This window comes from Lacerta agilis, chromosome 15 (genome assembly GCF_009819535.1).
Source record: "Lacerta agilis isolate rLacAgi1 chromosome 15, rLacAgi1.pri, whole genome shotgun sequence".
NCBI classification, from domain to species: Eukaryota; Metazoa; Chordata; class Lepidosauria; order Squamata; family Lacertidae; genus Lacerta; species Lacerta agilis.
Window position 1 is genome coordinate 18,208,857 of NC_046326.1, and position 12,226 is coordinate 18,221,082.

Genomic DNA, 12,226 nt, shown 5'->3' on the forward strand with positions numbered 1-12,226 from the left:
CCTGTTACATCAACACCCACCATAACTCCATTGAGGGGCTAATGACTAGCCATCAGCACCATTGTTTCTTCAACAACCCACCCACAATGAGCCATCACCAGGTTGGCCTCATGAGGAAATTAACTGGTGTTATTTCCAGCCCTTGGGTGTAAGGGGTGTTAGGGGAGGGGTGGTACCTCTTGTAGGGGGCATGTGCCTCTTCTGGGGTAATTTATCCAACTTTGGTCACCGCCCTGCACTCAGCTATCACCTGTGGTTCCTAGAAGCTGTCAGCATGCAACAGCAGCCACACCCTGGGAAATGGCTTTGACTGGTTAGCTAAACCATGAGAGGGTAGCCGATGGGTCTCAAGTCCTCGGTGAGTTAGGGACTTGCCCTGCATGCAAAGACGAGCTCTGGCAGATTGAGCGGACAAAATTAATAGTAAGTCCAACAGTCAAGAAGGCAGTTTCTGCATGTGCTGTAGACGGAAGTGAGGGGCAGATGGGGCTCAATAACCTGGGAAGATAGCTTATCTAGAAGGAAAAGTCTGATCCTAAACCTCCACTGCCTTGTGGGATTTCTTCGGGAGAAGAAAAGGCTAAGAAGTAAACCCTATAGAAATCCAAAGTGGAATCCCTAGGACGGTTGAATAGCATCTTGTACGCCTCCTTCCAGTAACTCCTGGTGCTAATTGTATTGCCCGTTTTCCTTTGGACCACATCAGCAAGGCTGAGAGGGGAGTCTTGTCTGGAGAGTGTAGGACCTCCATACACACTGTCCAGGCTTGCACCCCAGGGAAGTCACTTTGGTGCTGCTAATGCAGCTTTTTTACTTCACCCCTAGAGATGTACTCCATTGTTTTTCAAGACAGACGGATGCCAACATTCCCAGCCCTTGCTCAATTCAGGATTTTATTAGTTTGCTCAGATTCTAACCCCTTACTGTCTCTATGGGTTTGGGAGGTCTTGCCCACCCACCCACCTATACCATCATGCCTATCTGGGCAAGGATTTCCCCCTTTCCCAAGATATCAGGCACAATCAAATGGAAACTTCTGAACAACAAACCTCATTCCCAAAAATGAAGGTGCTGTTCCCCACACTGAAAAAAAGTCTCAAGGGAGATTGAAGAGATGCCTGGGAGATGTGCTTACTTTCTAAACCACATCCAGGATGATCCAAACACATTCAATATTTTGTGTTACTTCCCTTTTGCCACACACATACAAAGCACTAATCTTCAAGGCATAATTATTTTACTTTTCCCTCAGTTTCCATCTTTTTTTGACACCAATAAAGAGAAAATAACAGAAAAAAACCTTGCAAGTGGCCTAATCAAAATTACTAATCTGCGTTCAATTGTGTCCACCATGTTCATATCAATACACTGTGAAAATGCACCTCTCTCAACTAAACTGGTCTTCATATATTATTTTTATTAATAAGCAATGATCAAAATACATATCAAATGCCTAGGTACCAATCTCAGCCTAGGGCTTGCTGATCAAAGGTCGGCGGTTCAAATCCTCGCGACAGGGTGAGTTCCCGTTGCTCGGTCCCAGCTCCTGCCCACCTAGCAGTTCGAAAGCACATCGAAATGCAAGTAGATACAGTAAATAGGTACCACTCCGGCAGGAAGGTAAACTGTGATTCCGTGCGCTGCTCTGGTTCGCCAGAAGCAGCTTTGTCATGCTGGCCACATGACCCGGAAGCTGTACGCCGGCTCCCTTGGTCAGTAATGCCGAGATGAGCGCCGCAACCCCCGAGTCGGAAACGACTGGACCTAATGGTCAGGGGTCCCTTTACCTTCGCTCCAATCTTATTGTCTGCTTTGTAAAAATGCAAACATCGAACTGCAGGAGGCCAAGACATGATAATACTGTAACAATAAATGTATACAGAAAAGTATAGATATAAAAAGTGCTTTATATTCATTACCTCATTTATTCTGACAGACCCTTGATTTCACAGTTTGAAATCAAGAAAGAGAATATACATTTTAGCTGAGGCCACTCGGGAAACCCATATCTACTATAGAATATGAACAAAGACTAAATTCTATAATCTACTCATTTAAACATAATCCATCAGGGGTGATTCACACATGTAAAAATATTCTGTACACAGGTCATCCTTCTGACTCTAGCAGTTCATGCCTACCAAAGCCAGCATCTGAGGCTGCTTCCATTGTTCTTGATCAACAATGATCACTTTTCCTTGGAGGGGAGGGAATGATTCCAGATACCCACTTTATTCTCTCCTCCAATAAACAATAAGCGCTACCTAAAAAAATAAAATGACAGTATCATTGCACTCAGAAGAGACCCCTCATTGTGGCAAACTTTGACAACTCCTGGTATTGCATGCAAAGCTATATGGCACCATTAATTCTCTCTGGTAATAGATGGTATGTGTAGTATACATACAAAAGCTGCTTTCCCCAAAATGTGCTGTACAAGACTGGGAAAGTATTTTGAATTCTTAGGAGCCAGTACTGAATTTTTAGGCAATAATTTTTTTAATGTAAAAAAGTGTTGAGGTGAACAGACTCCTGGGGTTCCTTGGGCTCTGACTTCATGTATGTGTACATCCCAGTCATCCTGTAACATCTGCCCCAAAGGAGCACGAGGTAGACCAGAAATTTGCTGCTTACATTTGAACTCCGTATAAAAATGTTGTAATACTTCAAAAACTGCACACACACTAATAAAACCAGGGGGCAGGAAACCTGCATATACCTCAAACTCCTTCAGGGATCAATAAAATGAGGATTGGTGTTCTTTTAACATCAAGAAACATAAAGTGTACTTTTTGTCTCATTTGGCTGCTGTTTGTTGTTCCCTCCAGACTTGATGGTAGCAGGTGCATTTTTCCTCCTTCCCCCACATCAATTGTTTCTGGTCTCGTGCCACCCGACCCATTGTAGTATGTATCTTCTTTTAAGAGTAAGGTGCCAATTTTTATTTTCTCCTTATGGCAAAATACATGAAATCTGTAATATATATGTATCTGGAGCTCAGCCAGGAAAACATCAAGGCACTTTGCAACCTGGAACACAGCCATAATCCTTGAACGAATTAAAATATTGAAATTCATTAAATTAAAATTAACTGTCCCTTAAAAAAAATCAACTGGTCAAGACCAAGATCCTCAAGTCTGCATGTCAATATGTGGAAGGATTAAATATAGAAAGCTCTCTATTGTTTAAGAAATCGTATAGTACTCAGCATGAGCAGACAAGAAGAGGAGCATCTGCTGTATCTATAAATGAAGGCCTGCGTTATAAAAGGAATATTGTTTCAATCTGAAAAGTAAATTACGGCGTCGCTATCCCTGGACACAGAAAATGTAAACAAAAGGGAAGGTAATTTTGAAAGATGTGTTGGGGTGGGCACAAAATAAGTCTTTATTCCTAACCCATTGGGTGATCACAGCTGAGAGAGTTTATTGAAGGCTTCTTCACTACACCCCTGCAGCTATCTCCCTTTTCTGCTTTCATTTAAGCCAGTGTTTTTCAACCCTTTTTGGGCAAAGGCACACTTGTTTCATGAAAAAAATCACAAGGCACACCACCATTAGAAAATGTTAAAAAATTTAACTCTGTGCCTATATTGACTATATATAAAGTAATTTTTCAATTTTTCCCACGGCACACCAGGCAACATCTCGCGGCACACTAGTGTGCCGCGGAACAGTGGTTGAAAAACACTGATTTAAGCTACTGTAAATAGGAGATAGTTTTGTTTTTAATTGGTATAATATGGTTTATGGAACCCTCTAGTCACCATTTTGTCTGTCTTTTGTTTGCAGCCATGTTTCCCCCAAAAGGAAAGGCTTAGTACATTAAAACAGTTCCGTTGCTCTATGAAAGGAAAATGTTACTCGTGACACCAAAATTTGGATTTCGCTTTTTCCTATTTGTAATTGGCTTCTCCATTTTATTTTTGTTGAAACCATTTCTGCATGCAGCTCCTCAAGAACCCTGGACCGTTATTATAATCTTTTGTAACACTACTGCATAAAACATCCTTTAAAACAAAGAAGTGACAAATGAACATTTGGGTGCTCACTTCTGGGAAAAATAAATTGCCTCCCTCATTTCAGGGATGGGGAACCTCAAGCCCAGGGGCTAAATGCAGTCTCCAGGTTTCTATGTGGCCCTCAAGACTGGCAATGCCCCTCAATAGCCCTTCTTCATGCCGTTTTAAAGTCTTTTTGCCTATCTGGAAAATGTCCTTGAACTCTGCCAATGCTTCTTGCTTGCCTGGATGCAGGGGTAAAGAATCTAGCTTACCACACAAAAGTAAAATTCATATTTGTTGCTCTGTGCACTTTTGCCTCTGGACCAGCCCACCATTAACAATTTGCCCCCAGAAGCTTGTCTAGAAGGGAATGCAGCCCTCAAGCTGAAAATGGTTCCCCAACCCTACCCTATTTCCTTGTCGCCTGAAGTACAATTCATTCATACCATGTATCCAAAAACAAGGCCGGTATTTGGTGATAGCAGCGTATTGTGGTAGGCCAATGAAGTCACTTTCAATAGTTGACAGTATGTTAGTATGTATATGACAGCTGGGGAAATGTATGAGATGAAATGCGTAAACAGTTGATTAACTGAAGGTTGAGCAGAAAGGGCAAGGACAGAGCAAGAATAGGTGAAAACCACAAATTTGACATGGAAGGCTAGTTTAGCCGTTTTCATATAAGAGGCAGCGACACCCTATTGCGGTTTGTTGAGAGAAATCTTAAGAACAAGGAGCAGTTAAAAGGAGGTTGTATCCATCATTCCTACACAACAGGTGTTGTATGGTTGGAAGGTATGTTCTAGGACAAGAAAAATCCCTTAGAATGTGCCAACTGACAGAAATAAAGTTGGTTGGGGTGTGATTTTATTTGGAAGACTTGGGAAAAAATCCCTAACAGCATTAGCACCAAGGAGTTTTAAACGTTTTGTCCAGCACAGATGAGGACCAAACAGTAACTATGCTAATGCTTGCGGGTGACAATCTACTAGATGCGTTAGTTTCTCCAGGATCAATGGCCAATGTACCATGAATGCTGCTCCAATACACTTGTTTTCTGATGTTTTAACCTAGATTTAAATTTTGTACATTATATTTTTTTTCTTTGTAATCCATTTTGAAAGACACATGAAAAGCTGTATACTGTATACGTTTTAAAAAAAAACACAAGTATATTTGAAGGTACAGTGGATGTAGAACTAATTTTATATGAGGTGTTGTGGGTTTCCCATCAGATTTCTGTGAAAATACCAAGTGGTGTAGTTTGCCAAGACTCATCTGAATTCCCCAGCACCACCTCTAGTCAGGAAGAGGGGGCAAGAAAGGTTGTGTGTCAAAAATAACAACAGGCTGCAGTTTGAATTGAGAGAGACACAAAGATCTGAGGTTTGGCTCTGTATGCATCTTAGAGAGCTGATATGACAGCAGCTGACTTTGTCCTGTGGAGTCTTTAACCTGTGCCACCACCCATATGTTTGTAAATAAAGGCAAATATTACACAAAATACCAATAAACTTTCATTTGCCTCATTCCAAAGGAAACAAAACCCGATCCTTATTACTCTGCTCAGAGAACTGGTATAGACTTCTTTCTTTTCATTGGTGATCACTCGTAGCCAAGTAAGATTGTCTTCCATGAACACAGTCTTAACAGTGGGTCCGTAAGTGACTTTGGAGGCCAATTCTGGATCAATTCTATTAGAATTAGTGATATAGACTGTTAACAGTGAGAAGAGAAGATGGAGATAAAGAATATGTATGCAAAATAATCTCTTTCAATAGATCAGGGAGGGGCAACCTGTGGCACTGGACTACAACTCCCAACATTCCTGATCATTGGGCATGTTGGCTGGGGCTGATGGGAGTGGAACATCTGGAGGACAACAGGTTTCTCTAGATTCTATGATCCGTAACAAAGACTGTAACTTCTACATCTTTCTTCCACTCAAATACAAAATGTTGTTGATCAGTCGTTCAGTCATGTCCGACTCTTCGTGACCCCATGGACCAGAGCACGCCAGGCACGCCTATCCTTCACTGCCTCCCGCAGTTTGGCCAAACTCATGTTAGTAACTTCAAGAACACTGTCCAACCATCTCATCCTCTGTCGTCCCCTTCTCCTTGTGCCCTCCATCTTTCCCAACATCAGCGTCTTTTCCAGGGAGTCTTCTCTTCTCATGAGGTGGCCAAAGTACTGGAGCCTCAACTTCAGGGTCTGTCCTTCTAGTACACAATTAGTTTATTTATTGTTAATTAAATAAAATAATTAATTTAATTATTAAATTATTGTTAATTAAACAATAAATGAAAGTGTTCAACATCCCACTTTCAACCACAATGGTGCTATGCAATGCATGCTAGTTAAAGTATACCAATAGATCTGTATTAAATGGTTTTGAGCATGCATTAAGAATGTGACAGTGTCTGGAATTTTCATGGAAAGCTCCTGGTATTGCCTGCATGAGTCCACTACATAGAGGTGAGGAACGGCACTGTATGAGGTGTGTTGTGTTGTAGCAAAAATGAGGGGAGAATTAATCCAGCTGAGGTTTCAGTTGCATATATATACAGTAATGGTAATTTGTTTGAGTTACGTTTGCAATTTTTGTTATGGCAATGGTGAAATAACAAGTGTATGAGTAATCATTGGGCTTTGACGTGTCAGTATCTTGAGAAGATGCATGGAATCCCAACAGTGGTTGTTTGCAGCCTATGTGACCAGTGGCGGACTTTGAGCTTTCACAAGAAAATTGTGCAAAGCCAAAATTTGCCCCCACCCCATCTTCCATTGCTTGTCATTGTTGCAACACTCCCTGGAATACTGGGCAAGGTAGCAGTAAACCTCAGCAAAGAGCTGTTGCAGGTTGGACAAGAAGCAATGGATTCAACTTGCAAGCAGTAGTATTTATTGTTTACAGTATTCCTTTTGTAAAACGCTTTGGGTTTTGGTTTTGGTTTTACAATCAAGCAGTATATTAATTTTATGAAATAAATAAATAAATAGTAGATTGTACACACCAACTATAGACTCACCTTTCCTGGAGCTTCTCACGTTCACTACATACTTATGGGTGAAGTGGGTATTTTTAACTCCTTTAAATGCTTACAGAACTAGAGGTGGTAGTTTATGCCAGACCTATTCACGCAGAACATAAAGAGTATATAATTTGGTGTACATGGCATAGGATTCTAACGCAGGCTGAGCTACCGCAACAATGGGTACAAACCTGTGAGGCCTCTTACTGAAATCAGGCAATACTATCTTTTTAGAGCGGGGTGAGGAATCTTGCAGTCAGAGGGCCACATTCTCTTCTAGACAACCTTCCAAGGGCCATGTATCAGTGGTGGGTGGAGTTAGAGACAAAACGGGGTGGAGCAACAAACCCAATTTTTTACCTTTGTACAGCAAGCAAGTTTCTACACACACACACACACACCCCATCCAGACAAGCAATAAACATTATCAGAGTTCAAGGACACATTCCAGCCAGGCAAAAGCATTCATGGAGGGTGTGAATAAAGGCCAGTGAAGGGTGTGGCCTGGGGAAAGTCCCATGGGACAGAAAGAGAAGCTGGAGGGCAACATCTGGCCCCTGACATTCCCTATCCTGGTGCAGAGTTTCAATAGCACAGAGCATCATTCACGAAGGAGGGAATCACAGCAAAGTCTCCAACCTTAAGCCCAACAAGGGTACTGAAAGGGGTGCTTACCATGACAGTGGCTGTAGTACTACAGTACTTGATAATAGACTTAGGAACTTCCATTTTCAATGAGGAAGGCTGACCCTTTGCCTTGATGGGACAAGGGCTTTTATGAGGCTTTTGTAATGATGGAGACCAGTGACAAGAAGGTGCTTCTAGGCATCAGATGCTTGCTTGCAATCGGTGCTCTTCATGCATGCAATATTTTTTCGTACCAACCAAATAACTTCACTGTAAGCAAAATGCCAGCCTGCATTCCCACCCATTTAATATTTACTGGGGGGGGGAGCGGATCTGATAAGTTAAAAATATCCTGTTGCCAACAGCTCTTTCCCAAAGACACCCCTTCCACAGCATTAAGCCCAGAATGCGAGGATGGCATTTGTGAGGGATCTGGCTGGCCCCATGACAATTACACAAGCTACTAGCAGCCATGAAAGTGGGAAGCTTCTTCAGGTGAGGCAGAGTTTCCACGGGGGTGGCACGGCTGAGGTATTTTTATCATTTGTCGCAGTTCTGTGGGGATTTCCGTCAACAACAAGCGAGAGACGCCTGACACCAGGCAAGCGCGGTGCCAGGTGGGGCTGTGGTATTCTAGTCCGCCTCCTCTTCGGCTGTATCTCCATGTGGGGTCTTTGGGGGGGGGAAACAATTTCGCAGTGTGTACTGAGAGGAGTAAGCCTTTGAGAAACAACTATCACTGTGTGAAGCCCACAAATGTGGCATTCTTGGTACGTGTGGAAGAGGTTTTCAGCGTAATAAAATAATTGGTGAAGAGGTGGAGTAGGAATCTGCTTTATAATATGCCCAACAGTCGGAAGCTGTGAAGCGTCGTTGATTTTATTTTATTTTTTGCGGGGAGGAGAGAAGAAGAGACATTTGGCAACATTGGCGGGCTGCCCCTCTGAGGTAATGATGCCCGTTAGGAACTGGAGGGGAGGGGGGGCGCTCCCGAGGGGCGGGGTTGCTCCGAACGTTGGGCTCTCAAAAAAAAAAAAAAGACCCTAACGGCATTTCCCGCTCGGCCTCTGCTAGGTTCTGATTGGCCGAGGCCTCAATCAACAACCCCCCCACACACACACACACACCTCAGCCCGGGCAGTGTGTCTCGCGCTCGCCCGCCGCTTCCATCGCAAGCAGAAGCAGCAGCGCGCGCGCGCTTCATCTATTGCAATGCGCGCGCGCGCGCGCACACAAGGCGCGTACAAGACGCTGGGGATGGAAAGCGGCGGGGGGGGGGGACGCGTTTGCACTGTGGGGAGCTTCCTCCCCCCGTACCCAGATTTGATTTGATTTTTTAAAAAAATTAAAAAGCAGTTCCCCATTTGCACCGCCATAAATTCACACGAGTCACACGCAGCCCCACCTGGCCCCTTTGCAACGACGACGTCGCCTTCCTTATCCGTTTGTTTATCTATCAATTTATTTATTTATTTATCGAGCGATCCTGTCCCCCCCCTCTTTCTTCTCCCCCCCCCCACTCCCGGCCAAAAGCAGGGATTTACTTGCAAAATGCAAAGCGTCGATTTCCCTCCTCCTCCACCACCATCACCACTCCCGACTGCAAATAATAATGATAAGAATAATGATCAGAATAAATTGCCTGTGGGGAATTTGCAGCAGCCTTTCGCTGGTGTGCTGAAGAAATAAACAGCCCCAATCGCCGCCTCGTGTCCCCCCCCCCCCATGCGCTTCAGCTGCTCACACGGCGGCACCATTAACACATCGCACGCAGCATCCTCACCCCCCCTTCTCTCCTCCCTCCATTGTCTGCAATTGGCAATAGACACAAGCGGGGGGGGGAGGGCTGATCTCGCCACTATTTGCATTTCCCCCCAATCTCCCCCCCAAAAAAATAGAGTCATCAAACGTACCCGATCCCTCCCCCCCCCCGCATGCCCTTGGTTCACGCCCTCTCCATCCACCCCCCGCTTTCTATTCTGCTTTTCCACTTTCTGCTGTCAAACCGCTAGGTCTCTGGACCATCTTCCCTTCTGTCTGCCTCTTGCCAACCCCCCCCCCCCCCGCCTCGCCCGCCCCAGGTTCCAGCCAATCCCTCAATTCTGTATGCTCTTTTGAATGAGAACAATGTTACTCGACAAGCAAAGACACCGTGCACTCAGCCCTGTGTGGGGGGCGAGCAAGGACTCCGAACAAATTCCAAAAGGAGACGCTGTCTTTCGCCCCCCCCCACCAGCTCCACAGGGTTCCTTAACTCCCTCTCTCCCCCCACCCCAACCCCGCCGCAACCCCCGAACCAATTCCACTCCCGATTTTCTTTCCCTCGTGCCCCCTCTAGATCTCAAATTTGCAAACCGTTAACAAAATAGAGCAGAGTCTGACAATCCTCCGAAGCAGGCAACGGCAGAAGGGGGTCCCTGCCATTTTTATTTTTATTTTATTTTTTAAAGACAAATAAAAATCGAGAGGACACCCTCCCCCCACGCCTGGTTTATTCTGAAGATGCTCGAGTTGGATCTTGGGGTGGGGAATAGGAGGGTTTAGCATTCCGGTTTGTTGGAGCAGCACCTCCCATATAAACCAAATGTCTCCTAGCACCATCAAGTCACCAAAAAATGTTTCCTTCAAAAAAAAAATGTAGGCATGCAACAAGGATGGAGGATTTGGGAAGGGGGGGGGAAGCAAAAGCAACGGTCATAAAAAAATAAGAAAAACCTCACGCGTACGAATTCCACGCGACAAACATTTGGAGGAAGAAGCCAGCCGAGAAGGCAATTGCAAAGCCCCCCGGTCTGCCATCCGAGCAAACAAACCGGATTCCACCCCTTGCTGCAAACTGAAGCCGGGGGCGCGGAGTGGGGAGTGTAAAACACCAGCATCCAATCCAGAGGAAATTACATGCAAGTAATCATCACTTTAAGGTTTTTTTTTATTTTAAAAAATGCAAAAAGGTGTACCTGCAGTCCCGATGAATAGCAAAGTCCAGATGAGATCCTTGCTTTGAAGCATTGTCATCTGCTGAATGGAGACGAAGTTTTCTTGCATATATATTTTCCTTTCAATAGGAACCTGGGCCGGTTAAGACGAGAGATTCAGGTGCAAAGCGAAGAAGGGGGGGGAGAGACGTGGGAAAAAATCCCCCCAGAACGGTGTAATATTTTAATATATATATATATTATTTTTGTCCAGCTGCTATCTAGCTGCTTTCATGAGCTGATCAGAGAATGAGTGACAGTCCCAGCCTCAGCACACAGGCACAACAAGAGATCCCTGCGCCGTCCTGGATTTGCTTTGGTGGGATTGTTGGGAAGGGAGGAGGGGCGTGGCACCTCACCGTGTTCTTCCACCCAGACTGGCCACCGAAATAGTACAGTGCAATAAGCATCAAGGAGTACTGGAGAGGAGAAGCAGATGCAACCGCCTAGAAAAGATGGACTGGCTCTTGGGGGATCTGGATTCCTTACCAAGAAGGACTAGTGGCATTTTTGCCTCTTCTTTTCTCTCTCTAAAATTCCCACTGGCAGAAGAACGTGACGGCAATTCAGACGTGTGGTTCTACGGTGCTTAGGGCAACACTAGTGTTATTTCTTTAAATAATAGGGGGAGTCCTTCAGTGAGTTCTTCCTGCAAAAACTCGGGATGTTTTTTCACCCTGATCTGACAGATTAGTCTCCAATATCTCCTGGAGGCTAGCCATGAAATCGATCCTTTATACAGTATTTGTTTAAATTTATTACAACCACGAAGCCAAAGCAGAAATCAAATAAATGAGCCCACTAACATAATAAATAAACGCAATAATAAACAAAAGCTTTCCTACCTAAACCAAGGCACAGCTTCAGTTGTGTATCGAAAACCAAGTGTTTTTCCTCTTTATTTTTTTAAAGTGCTACTATGTTTTGAAAAACAGGGAGGGACAATTGTACCAGAATCCAGCTTTCAGCTCTCAGCAGTGGGAAGGTTTGATCTGATCACTAAACTTGCTCAGGAAGTCTCCCAGGAACTCTGTGGTGAAATGTAATCCTGAATATGACATGGAAAATGAAACTGGATCTGCTTTTACTTTTACTTTTTTTACAATCAGGTGGTATATAAAAGTTACGAAAAAAATAAGCCAATTATATGCCATAATTGTCTTCTAAGCTGTTTACAACTATAAAATCAATACGTAAGTAAAATATTCAATAACAATTCCATTGGAAACTAAAACATTAAAGTATACAGTATAATGTTGTTGTTGTTCAGTCGTTCAGTCGTGTCCGACTCTTTGTGACCCCATGGACCAGAGCACGCCAGGCACGCCTATCCTCCACTGCCTCCCGCAGTTTGGCCAAACTCATGCCAGTCGCTTCGAGAACACTGTCCAACCATCTCATCCTCTGTCGTCCCCTTCTCCTTGTGCCCTCCATCTTTCCCAGCATCAGGGTCTTTTCTAGGGAGTCTTCTCTTCTCATGAGGTGGCCAAAGTACTGGAGCCTCAGCTTCAGGATCTGTCCTTCTAGTGAGCACTCAGGGCTGATTTCTTTGAGAATGGATAGGTTTGATCTTCTTGCAGTCCATG

At 44.2% G+C, this 12,226-nt stretch overlaps 1 protein-coding gene across 9 annotated transcripts in view; it reads right to left on the reverse strand.

The window, feature by feature from the left end:
* NCAM1 (neural cell adhesion molecule 1) overlaps positions 1–11,007 on the reverse strand; it is a 212,524-nt gene extending 201,517 nt beyond the window's left edge. For 4 of the 9 annotated variants that reach the window (XM_033171455.1, XM_033171458.1, XM_033171457.1 and 1 more), the window contains exon 1: positions 10,623–11,006. In XM_033171455.1, coding sequence (XP_033027346.1) covers positions 10,623–10,710 — 88 coding nt within the window. In that variant the 5' untranslated portion in view covers positions 10,711–11,006. Of the gene's footprint in view, positions 1–10,622 lie in introns of all 9 variants that reach the window. The other 5 variants (XM_033171454.1, XM_033171459.1, XM_033171460.1 and 2 more) reach the window with 5 other exon arrangements.
* Positions 11,008–12,226: the final 1,219 nt, after the last annotated feature.